Source organism: Anticarsia gemmatalis, chromosome 17 (genome assembly GCF_050436995.1).
Source record: "Anticarsia gemmatalis isolate Benzon Research Colony breed Stoneville strain chromosome 17, ilAntGemm2 primary, whole genome shotgun sequence".
In the NCBI taxonomy this organism is placed as follows: domain Eukaryota; kingdom Metazoa; phylum Arthropoda; class Insecta; order Lepidoptera; family Erebidae; genus Anticarsia; species Anticarsia gemmatalis.
The window spans coordinates 10,314,498-10,331,870 of NC_134761.1; the positions used below are offsets into that span (position 1 = coordinate 10,314,498).

At 34.9% G+C, this 17,373-nt stretch overlaps 3 protein-coding genes across 3 annotated transcripts in view; 2 read left to right on the forward strand and 1 right to left on the reverse strand.

Moving 5' to 3' along the window:
• The window catches only part of LOC142980227 (oxysterol-binding protein-related protein 9), a 117,648-nt gene extending 113,973 nt beyond the window's left edge, over positions 1-3,675 (forward strand). Inside the window, exon 16 of the mRNA XM_076125565.1 lies at positions 96-3,675. Coding sequence (XP_075981680.1) covers positions 96-212 — 117 coding nt within the window. The 3' untranslated portion in view covers positions 213-3,675. The remainder of the gene's footprint in view (positions 1-95) is intronic.
• Positions 3,676-7,185, reverse strand: LOC142980228 (dopaminechrome tautomerase-like). Its single transcript, XM_076125566.1, has 8 exons — positions 6,835-7,185; positions 6,305-6,505; positions 5,924-6,045; positions 5,509-5,765; positions 5,145-5,256; positions 4,734-4,814; positions 4,473-4,583; positions 3,676-4,090 (listed from the first exon to the last, which is right to left on the reverse strand). The coding sequence occupies exons 1-8, from the start codon at positions 7,058-7,060 to the stop codon at positions 3,944-3,946; spliced, it is 1,257 nt and encodes a 418-aa protein (XP_075981681.1). The 5' UTR covers positions 7,061-7,185; the 3' UTR covers positions 3,676-3,943.
• Positions 7,186-7,542: 357 nt separating this feature from the next.
• Positions 7,543-16,971, forward strand: Rchy1 (Ring finger and CHY zinc finger domain containing 1). Its single transcript, XM_076125110.1, has 7 exons — positions 7,543-7,807; positions 9,051-9,212; positions 10,030-10,188; positions 10,898-11,080; positions 11,575-11,670; positions 11,843-11,928; positions 12,273-16,971. The coding sequence occupies exons 1-7, from the start codon at positions 7,700-7,702 to the stop codon at positions 12,430-12,432; spliced, it is 954 nt and encodes a 317-aa protein (XP_075981225.1). The 5' UTR covers positions 7,543-7,699; the 3' UTR covers positions 12,433-16,971.
• Positions 16,972-17,373: the final 402 nt, after the last annotated feature.

Here is a 17,373-nt window from a genome sequence, read left to right on the forward strand (position 1 = left end):
ATCGTAACAAGAGCCTGAAACGGGTTATGCGATTTTAAGCTGTCTTCAATTAAGCTACTTAATCATGTACTTAAGAAATGTTTTCTTTATTTCAGTTGTTCAGCCCCAAAGGCGAAGACGGTTGGGAGTACAACAATCCACTTAGAAAGCGTATCACTGCAATCAAAGCCACGCCTCAACACAAGGCGGAGTGCGCAGAAAACACTAGATAATCTACTCGACAAACAACCTATGGACTCTTGAAATAAGGTAGAAATTCCTTCGTCACAGCAAAACGGACCTTGTAGGGTAGGACAATGTTCACGGTGACGCACTGCCTACGTCGACACCACACTTCGGCTACGTCCGGAAACGTTCGTGGAATAGAACGAGAGGCCGTCTTGTGTCCTTTTCTATGTGATTTTTATTTTAAGTACCGAATTGTAGTGTCGCTGTATGTGTTAGAAATCGGGAAAGTTGGACCGTTAAGTCTTTTTTGCCATAATTATAAAGGTTTTGGAATGTCGCGCATGACTGTCGACCATGGTTTTTGTATCATACGATGTGGAATTCTCAAGATAATGCTATCTTAATATGAAGTTACATCTTTGCATGACTCAAATTTCATACTTGATCTTAGTTGCGCGAATGCTTGATTCCTTCACTTGGATATAAAAGTTGTGGTCGACAAGGTACGGCCACATAATTCGCTAGTTGTCCCATGTAATATATTATAAGTTAGCCTTATAGAAACGCATTCACGTTGCAATCGCTTCGATCACGATTTGTCACCTAAATTATTGGATAAAATACCTTGTGATAATAAGAAAAATGTATTGTATGAACTAAAACTTTAAAAAAAGCTAGGGAACTGTTTATTATCAAATCACATAGGACCCCAAAATAAGACCCCCAAGAAGGTCTTCATGGTCTTACGGATCACAGTTTTACCGACCAACCGAACTGGTTGTCAAAATGATAATAACTGATCTCAGTTCATACAGTTTCGGTACAAATACTTACGAGAAGAAATCTAATGTATTTGTAGATTTTATAATAAATATTGGAAAATGAACATTGCAAAGCACTGCCAATCGCCTACGTATATCTATGATTTAAACTAGAATAAATAAATAACAAATTGAAATTAAAAAGGTGATGTGAATGTTTCAAATTTTCAATAATGGTTATGGATTCATGGTTATGGCAAATACTATGAATATATCAGGTTAAAGGCAATTTAATGAAGTTTAAAAAAATACTGGACTATTGCCTCACTACCGCCATCTAAGTTCAACAATACAAATGAACTCCTTAGTCGAATTAATATGTTGGTAGATTATAACATTATGTGGTCGGTATCGATGCCGCACAGCTAAAGAGATTGTATCGATTAGAATACGATTTTTATGTAACTTTTGTTCAGAAATTATTTCTAAAAAGTATTTTTGTAACATTTCTGTTACTTACGCAAGATTGCAGTTAAAAGATTTACTTTAAAAAACATGTTAAGTAGTTAGTAATTAACTATTTTTCCTGGAGAAAATCGACTAAAATTATAATCGATACGATTCTCTAAGCATCATAAACATATGCGCGAACAATTTATATTAAGTTTTATTTTATAATAAACATATTTTCTTGTAAATTCTCAATCTTATTATGGCCTATGATAGTTGATTCAGCAATAAATAAATATAAATACATTTGTAAATAATGTTTCTTGTTGCAACGCTTTTGTACATTTCGTTTCGTTCACGCGTTGAGCACTGAGATTGAGCCAGGCATGAACTTAGAAAACATTAAAATAAGGAACTATTTGACTACAAAAATGAGTTATTTGGCAGCCTTTAAAACCTATAATACCACAGTGGAAAAAAGTACTATACCTACGTTGTATTGCGTGAAAAACACGAAATTGTTGGTGAGGTAATGCTCTATGACGACAAGAGATACGTGGAAAGATGTGTTGTTCTGCTGTCTTACTAATTACACTGTGGTCTGTTACGGACATTAAAAAATATAATGTTGAAACATATTTTTGGTTCCAAATGACTCATTTTAGTATTTAATTCAGAAACATTAGTATAAAAATTCGAATTTAACGAGTATTATGATGAGAAAATATTAGAAAATAGATTGTTTTAGTTGGCAGCTGTAGTTACGCTAAGATAATTTGTAAATTAATGCAAGTTAAGATTTCTTCTATCGCGAACAGGAATGGACCTTGTGGCTTTTTGTTTGTCTCTTCCACTGTCTATCGATGAAGGAATCGGTGTTTTATGAACAATTTTAATGGTATTATATTTTTTTATTTAGAGTGTTATCACTTACGGAAAAATTAAGACTTTCCATGACGTTATTTAAAGTTACTACGTAACGAGCACAGTCGGCATTATGCGAAAGATTTACTGTAATCGGTTGTAAATGATTCTTGTATATTTAGTTCACAAATTATGAACTTTCCTGCAAGGTAGAGAATTTATAGTATCAAACTGGTGGCACCGTGAGTTACTTGCTAGATCTTCTCATAAGGCTCTACACATTTCCGAGCTAGTGGTAGATTCAGTAATTGTAACGACTATCTAATGTGTCAGTATTTGACCTAAATGAATAAATGATTTGATTTGATTAGTATCTCACTTAAACGGCGCTTACGCCTGAACACCATCGCTTGCCCTCGCGCATCGAGCGATACGCTACACTCATCTTTATAGAACATCGGTTTACTGAAAGTACCAAATAGAGATCTTCAGGGGTTTAAACCGGCAATTTTTACAAAGATTCGCCACTAAATTGTTCATAAAATGCCAACATCCACTAAGGATTTACCTCTATACTTTGCTTTAAATCTACAGTTTTTTAATTAGAATCTATTTCAACGAATAAACGAATCGGTTGTAGTAATACTGCAAGAACAAAACTAAGTTTAAATTCCAACATGGAGTTTCAAACTATGAAAATAATATAACTATTGAATCTATGACAATAAAGTAATTAAATAAAAGAAAAAATAATAATATTAAGATTTTTTTTAAGTGAAACTTTCACGAAGTTGTTTGTACAAACAGGTACAAAGTAGAGGTCCCACAGTTGCTAGGTTATTCAATGAAAATATGATGGTACACTTACCCCCGGTTCCTGAGGTACATTTAGCGGTAGTTTATCTATTCAATAACGTTTAAACTATTATAAAATAAACGCTATTGAATAGATAAACTACCGTTAAATGTACACAGACACTGGGGGTTAATAATGTTACATTAAGAACGTACATTCAGGTGTACGTTAAATACGTATACGCACGTATACGTAAGTCACTTGTATACAGAAAAGGAAACTGTAATATTGTGTGCTTTATAACTTGGAGTATTAGTACAATCGATTCAAAATCTCTCATATCTTGTAACGTTTGTCCATCTAATACTAAGCATGTCCTCGCGACTCTAAACTTCTTAGTATCGTAGCCTAGGTGCTCAAGTTTCTAAGTTCATAGGTCGATTCAGTTGTTATAATTAGTAAAAAGACTGAAAAAGAACGAAATGAAAGCGAATCGACGGACGGCACGTGCAACAATCGTAATTATGACACGTGCAAATAATTATAATTAATTATGAATTATTCAATCACATAGACTTATTTAATTACATAGTTATAACTACCATGTTGTATATTTAAATAAAAAATTATGATTAATGTTTTGTTGTTTTTTTACCTTGTAACTACGCTAATAAAAAAAAACAATATTTGAAAAAAGAATAACCTGTTTCGCAAAAATATAAAGCTGTTTTTATTTTTGTTAGTATTTGTAAAATGTTTATAATTTAAGGGTAGTTAGTTAACAGTGGTAGTAAAAGAAAGACTTTCATTGTAGTTACTGGTTATGACACTGTATTCTTTATAAAAAAATATTCACAGAAATTATTAGTAGTTACCATTTTTCATCTTTTTATTCGTTAGTGGTCTATTTTCCTTGACAAGTGGTTCCCTGTGTGAGTCTGTCTGCCGGCGCGGTAAGTACTCTAAAGTTGACATCATTGTAGTCCATAGTTTCATACAGGAACCTTGATTGACGGTCGCTAAGGATCCACACGTTGCCTTCGTGATCAACCTGGTGACGATACGCTACTTATTGTAATAAATTACGATTCATGTTGACTGTATTGTATTGATATAAGGGCAAGTTGCTCTCGTCGATTAACGGTAGTTGTTATTTATACTGCTGGAATACCGGCAATATAAAGTATGTTTAGTTTTCGGAATAGAGGTTTATTGTAGTGTTTCGTAATTTTGATAATTAACGGTGTAAAAAGCTGGTTCCAAATGTTGACTTTGCAATATAAACTAAGTTTATTCTTCGGAATTTTGTTCTATTGTGGTGTGTTTCGTATTTTTGACAGTTGGCAGAGTAAAGAGCTAGTCTCAAATATTGTTCTAGTAGCATTATGCACTAGTAGCTATGAGCAGGGAAGCCAAGGTTCCAGACTACTTACTTTGACATCATTGGGAAATTCCATCAAGTTGCAATCACTGAGTATGACAGGCGTGTTCGCCTTTGTAAATGATTTGTCGATATTCCAACAGCCTAGGCCGTTTTTGCAAACCTAGAAACCATACGAAATGATTACCTTTAAAAGTTATTTAAAATAAAAAAGGGTTTTAGCGGTACAAGGCTGGTTGCTAAATGAAACAATAATAGGAAGAATCGTGAGTTACCTACTATAAGTACTTTAGTACTTATTTCGATATCGTACCTGGGTGTAAAACAAAATATTACTTTTCGGGTCATAATCGCACGCTGTAACTTGTGATTTTGGACCCCTGTCACCGACTATCTGAAATTATAAGTTATATTGATACATTAACTCTTATACTAAGGCAATGTACCTACAGTACGATTAATTAAGTTCACTAAGTCTTTGACCTAGTATGCATCACGTGCTTTGGCTCGTTGGATAAATTCATTTACTTGGTTTCATACTTCTTACATTTATTTATTTAAGGTCTCCGTCAACCTACTTTCGGATAGTGACCGTGATTTTTATAATCATGTGACAAAGCATGTAACCATAGTAGGTACTATGAAAGAATGCATTATTTTATATTATTATAATTATCCGTTTTGTTATATTGTGTACTTGTATTTAAACTTCAACTTCTTGTACCTCTACTCCATTAAAGATGTCTGCGTGTGGGGTATCTTTATTTCTGAGCAATCTTGTTGACATTTTAAACTGCTTCGTACTTGAAGTTGGGTGGAGATACAAATCACTATACCTGCAACCACATCAAAGCACGAAAATCAGAGGATTTCACTTATTTGGCAGATAATTTCAACTCTCCATTTAAAATTAGGTTCTTATGCCAGGAGTCAAAGTCGCAAGTCAAGAGAAAGCGCTAGTCAAAAGTCTTCCAGAATCGTGTCAAGTTTGAGGCCCAGTTTTCGCCGCGAGCGGAATGGACTAGTAAATTCGTTTCACTGGCATTTGTTTATTTCTACCAAATTGGTATTAGTAGATTGCTACTTACCCATCTTCCGCCGGTGGCCCCAAAGCAGCCGACGACACTCCATCACTCCAATAGAAATCAATCCCGCCGACCTTATACACACCAGCGTGAGGGTCAAAGTGGAAGTATGGGTTCTCAACTCTCCACGCGTTGTTGTTCTCCAGGTCATACACTATGATGGCGTTGGAGCCCATGTCAGTGATGTACGCGAAGGTTTTACCTCGCATCGTGCATGATGCATCGCAGTTGGTGCAGTCGTGGCCTACCAAGTCAGCCACCTGGAAGATAGTTTGGTATAGAACTCACTATTCTACATCATTCCCTAATACTTATTCATCGTAGATCCAGCTAGTTTTTCAGCAAGCATCGCTGTGTTCTGAGCGTTACGAAGGGTCATCACGAGGGGTTCGATATCGATGTAACGTTAATTACTTACCACGCTAGTTAAAACAGAAGATTCCCTTAATACGCTTTCGTCAAAAACGTGTTTAGTTAACAGATGATCTGTCTTCAAATCAAAGATCAAGAGAGCCGGCTCCGTTATTTGTTTTACTCCAGCTGTAGAAAAAGGAAAAATACAGAATCTTTACGACATAGTTTTGCGCAGAATTGTATAAACCGTCCTCTGAATGCTGTGCCCAAACGTAATAGAATGATCTGTACCGGAGTTTGTGAATTGAGGAACTGGGAAACAACTCAAAGTCTAAATATTGAACTGGCTGTGATTTTTGTGGCTGATGGTTTATACGGTGCAGCTTAAATAAGCACCTAAGTAAATGCATATTTTCTTATCTTCGATTTTAAACGATGTTCTTACCAGCCATATCAGCAACTCCGTTATCAACAACCCAGAGTCGGTCACACTTGTCCACGTAGACTCTGAAGGTGGACACAACTGTTCTGTTGGACATCACAGTGCCATCATCTGTGAGACAACCTTCCTCCCAACTTGGATACGGATTCAATGGCGCCTGCTGACTGCCGTTCAGGTACACGTAGTTTAGTGAAGAAGGAATTCCTAGTAAATAAAGATAGAAAGTAATATTTTCTTCTTTCGACTACAGTCAAATAGATTCAAAATTTGATATTAGTCATTACTTAACTCTGATACCTACTTAAATATCACCTATAAAATTGCATCATATGGCAGACCCAAGACTTCCGTCAGGTCCTTCTTAATAGCTCATTATTTTTGGCGGGCAAGTATTTGAATATGTGAATAAGTACTAAGCTACTGATCCAATTGAAGTGCGCATCCATTTTAATTGTATCTAAGCGTTTGTTTACTGCTGTTTTAGCAACTAGGTACTTAAGTAGTATTCATAAATGTAAAATAGGTATGCTAGCCTGTTTTCCACCGAGGTATGGTGATGAATAGTTTATCCTTCCACCTCGCTAGACCCGTCGGCATATTATTGGCGGCTATGAATCTCCCGCTACTAATTGCTGCTTCTTTTTGTGCGCCATCCCAAGCGAAGTCTATAGTCTTCCATTGAAACTTAGGAGGAATAAGTGACGCAGTCTGGTGTGCAAGCAAAAGTATGAATAAAATTACTGGATTGTGTTGAGACATTTTAATTTACTGAATTCCTTTTACTGTGTAATGTATTGGTATTCATTATTTAACGTTTTTGTGAGACTTTATCATAGTTTGATCCAAAAACATAATGTTTTGATCATTTTGATGAAGTTTTTTGACACTTTCAATAATCGTGTTGACAAAATATTAGTGACGAAAACGTATTAAGTGTTTTCATGGATTTCTTTCTATATATAAATCACGACCGATGGAATTACATGTCGGAAATGGAGATATTAGTGAAAGTTGCAATTTAAATTCTATTCTTGCTTAATTTATAATTAGAGCACGTTTGCAAAAAAAGGAGTTTCTAAACGTGTTATAAAACGTCAAACTAGTTATTGAGCGTGTTTCAGAATACAAATTAATTTGAAACATGGGATTATACCTGTCTCTTTTTCTCTCGCAGAAAAAATAACTTGTTCCACTCGTCACATGATAACTTAGTTTGACAAGTGTTATTGACTGCAGGGAGATGGAACGTTTAACAATTTAACGATATGTCACCACGCAAATAAAATGTTGTTCACATTATCCAATAAATTTAATAATTGAAAGAATCCATTTAATGACGGTCTGAGACCTTGGGGTTGTTGTTTTCGATAAGTGTGTCGGTTTAGTGGTGCGAGCAAAATGTCAAAGGAACAAGAACATGTCAACACTAATGGTGCGGTAAACGGAGAGCCGAGTAAAGAAAAGCGTATAGGATGTGCTCATTACAAGCGTCGGGCGAAGTTTGTGGTAAGTAACAGTCGGATAGAATATGCTCAGATAAGTTTTTCATAGTTAGTTTGATGTAGGGTCGATGTTTGGTAGAAAAACAAAGACGTTCTATATATAAACACTGGCGCGAAACGTATGTAGTAGTGACATGCGGAATTAGGGAACAAAGCTTGAGTCAACGAACGGAAGCCGCAGGTCATTCCTGTTTGGGAATAAAGAGAATAATACAAACACTTCCCTGTACACTGTACAACACAGAACATGCATTGTAGATGTGATCTTTATCTGTTATTGATACTAATTAACCCCTATCATACTGCTGAAAGTTCAATAGCATTGATTTTCTGTTGAATTTTCACAAATCAATCTATTTAGGTTTGTATTTTGTAGTTCATTGTTATGATTTAGAAGTAACATGGAAAACAAGTTCCTTCTCCTAGCAGTAGTGTACATTAAAGACTGATAAAGTATAGCTCTTCTGATTGTTGAATCATTCCTTGTGGAAGGAAGATTCTGTTTGTTGTTTTTTATGTTGCAAATGGCATTAGAATCAATCTTGCACCATAAAGACTTTTACAAACATCAGACAGTAGGTAAAACCAGATCAAAACAATTTTGGATCATACAAATAATTTTGGTAGTAGACACTTATCAGTCTAGTCATCAGTTCAATGAGATTTCATAATGAATGTGTCAGAGACTAAAATTACATCATACAAGGAAGATTTAGGAGAGCAGTCATTATGAAACAGACAAAAAAAATGTACAATACCTTTATAATAATTAATTAATTTTCTGTACCTCTGCCAACTGTTAACCTTGCATATAAGATGGTTTTCTGGCCTGCTCACATATCAATCTGTAGAATATGGTCTTACGATAAAATATCAATTTTAATAGTCACCTAAGACAAAAGTGACTAATACCTGTTGTGAATACTCACTTAATGTTACACAAAACTGCAGCAATTTAGTTTCACCAACAAAACTCTGTTATGTAATAGACTCAGCCTCTAAATCTTCATGTAAAAATAATAAAAACATAGATCACATTTTTCTTTTAAGTTTATACCAGACTTAATTACCAACCAATTCCTGAATGTCTCACTCCTGATTCCAATAGTAATGTATATGAAAAAAACAATACATTAATTACATATGGACACTTTGACAAAAACCTTATTTGCCTGTCTAGAAATAAACAGACTCCTTCTTACAGGCTTACTCTACTGGTAACTGTAATAAAATGCATTTATTTACAGACACCCTGCTGCAACAAAGTGTATGTGTGCCGATACTGTCACGATGAGAATGAGCAGCACTACTTCAACAGGAAGTCTGTCACAGAGCTCATCTGCACAGAATGTGATAAGAGACAAAAGGTGCAGGAGGTGTGCGAGAACTGCGGAGTTAGATTTGGAAAGGTACCACATGATTTTACATAAATGTGTTATTATGAGTCAATCTAGACGTCTTGTAATTTTTTTTCTTTGAACTGTTTTGCTATGCCAGTTGCCAGGGTTTCACAAGCATTATATTTTATTTTGTTACTTAAACCCTCAATGTCAAAGTCAAATAAGCTTTATTTCATAAACTATAACAAGTATTTGAAATTGTCATAGTCTTTTTTATCTACCACAACTGGTTTTCAGTTTGTATCATAATATTAGTAATATAGGTTGTTTGTCATTTTATACAAGCTGTACTAAAGCTATACAAAAAATATTTTTTGAATGATATAAACTTTTGTGTTTTCATCTAATAGGAAAACTGTAACATCTTATTTTTAAAAATGTGAGTAAATAAGTTAAAGTAAATATATATGTTATCACTGTTGCCAGGGTATGTTCTTTCAAAATGTTTAGACAGTTGTCTGCAGTAGAGATGTGTTTATTTTAATGATAACATAACAATACCTATACCATGTCTTACGTTTTATTTCAGACCAGTCATGATTATTCGTAATACACTTGAATTCAAAAATATATATTTGACACTACTGTCTACAGCTGAGGCAATACCTATGGGCGCTGGTGATTTTCGTGATGGTGGTACAGGTCCAAACTCCCAAGACAAATTGAATGATAAATAACATAATGGCAAACTTATTTTTCTTTGCCATATGAGTTTGGGAAGGTCACTATGCAAATATATTATAACGAGAATTAAGGAGCATTAAAGAATTTTAAAAGTTCAAATGCCATGAATCACAGTTTAAAATTATTCTCCTCTATTTTCCAGTACACATGCCTGATCTGCAACTTGTTCGACGATGACGATAAACGTCAGTACCACTGTGAAGGCTGCGGCATCTGTCGCGTCGGCGGCCGAGATCGGTTCTTCCATTGTGAGAGGTGCAATATGTGTCTGCCGGTGCAGTTGCAGCAAGTTGGACATAGGGTATGTAAGATGACCAATAATGTAGACATCAGTCGAGATAGATATAGGCAATTGCAATTTACAGTGAGCGCTACAAACTTTCTTGAATAGTGTAGACAACGGCCTCCTTGGCGCAGTGGTTAAGGTCGCTACGCCGCGTCGGAAGGTTGTGGGTTCGATTCCCACACGGGACAATTATTTGTGTGATCCTAAAATAGTTGTTTCGGGCCGGTTACACTATTTGTCCGATGTTTGTATGTTTGTTAAAGTCCCCGCGACACAAGAGCAATTCTCAGTGCGGTAGTTGTCTTTTTAAAAGCAATTCTTTTGAATTGTCGAAGGTATATTTAAGTAAACCGTTTTTGCGATCAATACATAAAAACACCCTGACATTGTTCTACTCCGCATGTTCTTGACATGGGTATTTATTGGCTTTTAGCAGTATTGTTGCTAGGAATGTCGGCTAATTTTAATTAATACATATCCGAGCGAACCTGCTGGCTGGCATGCCCGCCGACTGCTTGGCATGCCATTTCTATTAATTAAGAAGACATTTGAAAGCTAAATTGTATAAAAATAAACTCACAAGAAAAATTAAGGTAAAGGGCAGATTCTCAACAATACTGTACACTTTGCGGTACCTATTATTCTATAATTCTGATAATGAAGTCAAACTCAAAAGTAATAAAATGTAGTCTATTTTTTCTTTACGCTGTGCTCTTGTTTCCAGTGCGTAGAGAACGTGTCCCGGTCCAACTGTCCCGTGTGCCTGGAGGACATCCACACGTCCCGCATCCCGTGCCACATCCCGGACTGCGGGCACCTGCTGCACCGGCCCTGCTTTGAGCAGCTGCTGCACTCCGGCCACTACGCCTGCCCCACTTGTCAGACTAGCATGATTGATATGACTAATGTGAGTATACTTTCAAGCTATAAGTGGAAAAATGATTTTCTAAAGAAATATTACTATTACTCATGCCAATATTAAACATTCCGAAGTATTGAGTCCTAGTGCTTGCAATATGATCTCTTATGGTCAATCTGAGTATCTATTCGCTATTTGCGAAGTATATTTTATTTTTTGTATGGTTGGTGGTAAACTTAGTCAAAGTTGTGAAAGCTGCCTGAAGGCCTATGACTTGACTGATTAAATAACTGTTATTCTTATTGAAAACAACCGGGGCCGACTTTTTACGTGGCCTTCGGAGCATGCGGACGCTCAGTTCTAATACCATTAAACATGGTCATTCCTTATATGGTTGGCAACTTTGAACTGACCATGCTAAGGTTTAACCCTCAGATTGTTAAGAAAGACTTACGGGCTTTTATCTAAAATGTTCTAAACAAGAGCCAAATGTATTAATCAGAGTATTAAATATGTATGTAATTAAATTGTTTCTATTTTAGTTATGGAGTTACCTGGATTCGGAAGTTGCGGCTACGCCGATGCCTCCAGAATATGCTGACTATAAAGCCACGATATTGTGCAAGGATTGTCATAAGGTAATAAAACAGGTTTATATATTTAAAAGTAGTTTTAAAATTGTATTTTTCATGAATAGATTTTTGTTATTGTTTGTAATAGGGCATAAAAAGAAGTCTTGATAGTTGAATTATTTAGTTTGTATTCCTCGTTTCAATTTTATCATTTTTAATCTATGTTATGTTTTTTCAGTTGTCGACAGTAAAGTTCCACGTAGTAGGGCTGAAGTGTCAACATTGCGGCGCGTACAACACGTGCCAAACCAATGGCTTCCATAAGTAAGTGAGATTTACTAATATCCAAACAAAACTTTGTAATATGGACTCTTTCATGCAAGCACAGTTAAATGGATTTTAATTTTTGGCTCATATTAAGCTGCGTCTACGCTCGATGAGCACAAGCACAATGTTCTATAGTGTGGACTGACTTAAGAGCCCCGAAGAGCGCGTTTTTAGAAGAAATTTGTGCTTGGCTGGTGCCCCGCTCGTGCTCGGCTTACCTAGCGTAGACGCTTTACAGCTTGACTTTAACACGTAACACTTTAACCTCGGGAGAAGCTAGTATTTCATTTTAATTGGCTTATAAATATACAGTGAAATTTAATTTATTTACCTATCACCAGGGACTCAAATGCTCCAGAAACAAGCGAGTCGTCCACGGCGACCTCGACGTCGACCAGCCGCAGCACCCCCACAGTGTCATTCCCTCCTCCGGCCGAGCCCTCCGAGACTCACGACGAGCTGCCGCGCGCCAACCCGCTGGACGAGCCGCCACAAGCTTGACGCATTGTGTAGTCGTGTACTGGGCGCCGACTACTGACGACTGTCTGTGTAAAGTTGATAGATTACGGTGATTTGAAGGTGCGATTAATCAATGCGATTAGTCGTTGCGATTTGTCGGTGCGATTAGTCGTTGCGATTTGTCGTTGCGATTTGTCGTAGCGATTAGTCGATGCGATTTGTCGTTGCGATTTTTCCGTGTGATATGTCTGTGTGATAAGACGGTTTGGTTTGTTTGATATGAATGAATTGATTGACTAGGTGGAGTGTATAATGTTAAAAGAACGCAAGTTTTGCTGCTTAAAAGGGTTAGTACTATACGTATAGAACTCTCTCTTTTCTGCAGAAGAAATTAAGCTACTTTAGCATATTATGTTACGGCCCTTGTAAAGATGTTTAATATGATATCGCAGCGATTATTCGCAATTTACCTTCGAAATACCACCTCAATTTTAACGTGTATATATTTAAACCACGACTAGTCGAAATAGTCGACTATTTGTCGCAGCAATATAATCGTTACATCTTGTATTTATTATACTTATCTTAGAAAAACACAATTTTATCATATTACACAAGAAAGGTAATTGAAATTTTACACTTGACGCTAGATTTCATATTAATAGCCTGTAAAAACAGTTATAGGAAACGAAAAAATGAGTTAGCCCACTTCAGTACCACTGCTGGGTAAAGGCGAGACTTTTGCCCAACAGTGGTACTACAATCCCAAAAAAGAGAGCAATTAGGCCACCACGCTAGGAGCATCGATAATAATGACTAAACGTGACGGTTCGCAAGCGAGACTGACACATGAGACCGCGGCCGGGGACTGCGACTGAACTTCACTTTAGGTCATGCATATGAAACAGTTCGCAAGAGACCGAGACATGAGACAGATCGTAAGTAATGTAACGGTCGCAGTCTCCGGCAGTCTCATGTCTCAATCTTGCTTACGAACCGCTTAAGCGATCAAAAAATAAGCGAAGCGGTAATAGTTTCAATTTCATGAAAAATCTGTCCAATAACTTAAGTAATTAAGAGCTTGTTTTATCTCTCAGATAACTGTTGGATAGTCTATCCAATAAATGACTAAGATTAAAAATTATTTGTCAAATTTCCATCGGTTAAGCTTATCAACACTTATCTAGGTGATAAAAACAGGCAGTATGTGTATAGCTCAATATTAGGAGTGATATTGTGTGTAAAATAAATATAAACGTTTTTTAAATACTATAATTTTAGTTCAACTGATGACTACTAATTTTGCGTAATATAGGGATGATGAGCAACAAAAGAAATTAAATATTATTATAATAATTAATAATATTATAATATAATTAAAATGTAATACCTGGTCCTTAGTCTAGCAAAATCAATCCTAAAAAGATATAAAAATCATCATCCCTAATAAAAATAATTAGCATTGCTAGTTTAGTAACTGCAAAAGAGAATTATAATCGTGGTTCGATTCTCGAGTTAAGTAATAAAAAAATGGTTTTTAAATGTATGAATGTAAATATGTAGTTATTGTTATAGCTTTTGTTCTTATTCAAGATTTTAATAAAATAATTATATTAAGTTAGTAAAAATAAGGCAAGTCCGATTTAAACTATAAAACATTGACTATCACTGCCTTATCGGTCCAGTCGTGTTAAGTACGGTTTAGATCGGGAGGTCCAGGATTTGATTCCCAATTTATGTAGTCACCTTAGAGAAATTTTTGTATTGGGTAACTTTTTTTTTACATTTTTGACAGGTAATGTATAAAAATCTGTCAAAAACGTCAGAAAATCTATGACATTTGGACAGATAATTTATGAAACTGTCAAAAATATAAAAAATTGTTATGATAGTTTGGCAACACTTTTCAAATAGTAACTTCACACATGCAATAAATAAGTCTATATTGTAGATACCATAGATTTTATAACACAATATACTGTAGATATTTACATATTCACCTGTTTATATTAATACTAAATATAAAATAAACTCGGCGGATTTCCAACATTGTATGAAAACTGAAAACTTGATATTTTAAACGTTACGTAAAGGAGGTTTGAAAACAAAAAGTCTTCCAGTTTTGTTTAACACCACTTTAGCAATTGACTGTCTGCAACTACTTTTGACTACACAAACTCTATTTTAATCCGTTTGTTTTGTGAAAGGAGCTACCTTTTTTCAACAAGGTTTGTCGTCAGGCAGGCCTACGGTTGTACAGCATGCTTTCAAGAAAGAAAACATGCTGGCAAGACGAAGAAGAAGAAAGCTATCTACGTTGTTTTTAGTTGACTGTATCTTGCATGCAAGTATGCAAGACATTAACCCTCTTATTCATAAACACACTATAAACCTATTTTAGTTAAAAAGCTACTATAATATGTTTTCTCTTTTTCATTTCGTTAAGGAGTGAAAGAAACAACACTTTATAAGCTTTTCATAACTTCATATATGTTTATGAATAAGAGGGTAACAGTATATACGCAAACATATTCCCGTCCCATCAAAGCAATACATAAAAAAATCCTAATGTTGTGGACCGCCGAGTAAAACAAATCTATGTAGTATTACGATAATAATATATTTAACGCTTAGCTTTGTATGATAGTGTAACAGCAATGTAACATTGCTACTTGTGATATGAGAGCCGGACGTAGGGTTCAAAGTAGGTTTGAGTGTAATATTGACTGGAGAAGGGCGAAATAAAGATAGTTTGATTTTTAAAACCGAGTTTTGTGATATGCAAGATTTTCATACACGAAAAAGTAGTTCACCTACTGTTTTATGAAGAGCGCAATATTTTAAATAATTTATTAAGGATTTAAAAATAAACTTGAATTGTACCAGAATAGAATATATTTTCCTTTTTAGCCTTTTAACCTTTTCTTGCAAAGACCTTTTATTAAAGTGAATTGCATAAAGTTGCATGTACAAACTTGCATTATGCTGCAAAATAAATATTTAGATATATTAAAGAATCACAAAAATACTGCAACTTTCGCGTGTTATATTATAATATAAATATATATATATATAGTAATGATCGAGTGCCCCTATAGCCATAATTTCTACATGTACGGGTTTTAAGTATGTCCGGGTGAATACCAGTACCTAGCTAGCTAAGTAGATTAAGTGCTAAGTTGTGGATGATATAAAGCTTTTTATAATTGATATGACAAATCAGAATGTGCTCACGACGCTATATTTTTGTCGACATTTGCCGACGAAAGCATCGTGAGCACGTTCTAATAAGTCGAGTATAGCCGACCGTGGCGGTCTAAGGGTTAAGCAAATATATCGAAAACTAATGGAGTGACCCGTATAGTACAATTTTATCCCGTTGATTCTATTCTCGTGAGAATTTTGATCCTTTATTGGATTGAATCGATTGTTTATGAAGCTCAAATATTAGCATTGATTGCACAGGTACAGCATTGAGCTTAGCTAAGTCAACTCAACTCAATGCATAAAAATTCATTAATCGTTTTAATCCAGTCTAATTTGAACGGGCATTGAAAAAACTAAATCCTTACTCGGTAGGTATGTATATCCCACCAGGGATAAAAGATATTTGTCAGTTCGATTCAATTAACTAAAGCTGCTCATCTCCACAACAAAGCATGATATTTGTGATTAAGAACCCATATTTATTTATAAAAGTGTGACTTATCGACTATAATTAAATAATTAGTATATTAATAAGTCGATTGTTAAACACGTAAATATTTATTTATAGTTAAAATTCATTGCGTTCCATATATTCTAGTTTATTGAGATTAGCGCGGCTATTTTATTGTTTTTACCCGACTGCGCGACGCGGAGGAGGGTTGTGTTTTCATGAAATTGCTTTTTATGCTTCTGCACTGTTTGATATTATGATACAACGTTGTATATTGAAATGTGTTTAAGGTCGTGGCTTATACCTATTTAACTATTTATTAATCACTTTATTTACGGATACACATGTAAGGGAACTCTTGTTTTTTATCTCATGTTTGCGCAAAACAATATTGAGTAGTTTTCAAATTTGCATTACGATTTTCAATCAGATAGAGAGGATAAGGCTTTTCGGCAACTTAGGCGTCAGGGGAAAAGAAAATTTGAGATTCAGAATTTCTACAATCTGTAATTGTTATAATCTGTTGTCTTATTCAGTTGGTTAAGATTTATTTTGCAAATCAAATTCTTTTGAGTTATTCATATCCTATCATACTATTTTCCTCTCATACAAAAGATATGAAATACGAAGATAAATCTTAATCAATTACATTTTTAGTTAAATTTTGGATACAAATAAAATATAGCCGGAATACGTTTATGAATGTATGCAAAGAATAAAAAATATAGCTTGTTCACTCTCAAAGCCACGGCCTTCGTCTATGAAGTACCTTTTACGAATTGTATAAACGAACTGTGAAGTGATTTCATATAATTGTATAATAATAATTAATTTAACTATGTATATTGTTGTTTTAATGTTTTGTTTTGCGTTTTATCATGCGCGTGGCTGTATCGAAGAATAAAATGCGCTGTTTATAATGCTATGATTGTTTCTTTTACAAACCAAATATTATGTTTACCAGCTCGATGATGTGAACATCTGAATATTTACGATATTACATGCGTCATGAGTCGCGTCGTCTAGATTTAGGTAGGTGCTAGAATTTTTCTGTAAAAATACCATTTTTAGTATGTTTTAAAAATATGTAATTTTTCTTTAGTCTGCCTAGCCCCATGAGAAAAATACGTGATTTTGTACGTATGTAATTTTTCGACTGTAAACAGGTGTGATATAGAAAAACCATACTGTAGCGCGATTCTATACAACTATCGAGTATCGACAACCGACTGTATAAAAAAAACAATCAGCGCCCCAAGCGTAATTTAGCAAGAACTATGTTCTTTCATGCCATTTTCTATCAAACAATAAAATAATATTCATCT

What these genes read in the sequence shown, in the direction of transcription:
- LOC142980228 (XM_076125566.1), bottom strand. Translation starts at nt 7,060, where the DNA reads ATGTCTCAACACAATCCAGTAATTTTATTCATACTTTTGCTTGCACAC. An exon ending in ACATCTTTAATGGAGTAGAG is followed by an intron (nt 4,815 to 5,144) that starts GTACAAGAAGTT and finishes TTATAATTTCAG; the next exon opens with ATAGTCGGTGACAGGGGTCC. An exon ending in AATTTCCCAATGATGTCAAA is followed by an intron (nt 4,091 to 4,472) that starts GTAAGTAGTCTG and finishes TATCGTCACCAG; the next exon opens with GTTGATCACGAAGGCAACGT.
- Rchy1 (XM_076125110.1), top strand. Translation starts at nt 7,700, where the DNA reads ATGTCAAAGGAACAAGAACATGTCAACACTAATGGTGCGGTAAACGGA. An exon ending in GCGGAGTTAGATTTGGAAAG is followed by an intron (nt 9,213 to 10,029) that starts GTACCACATGAT and finishes TCTATTTTCCAG; the next exon opens with TACACATGCCTGATCTGCAA. An exon ending in TGTGCAAGGATTGTCATAAG is followed by an intron (nt 11,671 to 11,842) that starts GTAATAAAACAG and finishes ATGTTTTTTCAG; the next exon opens with TTGTCGACAGTAAAGTTCCA.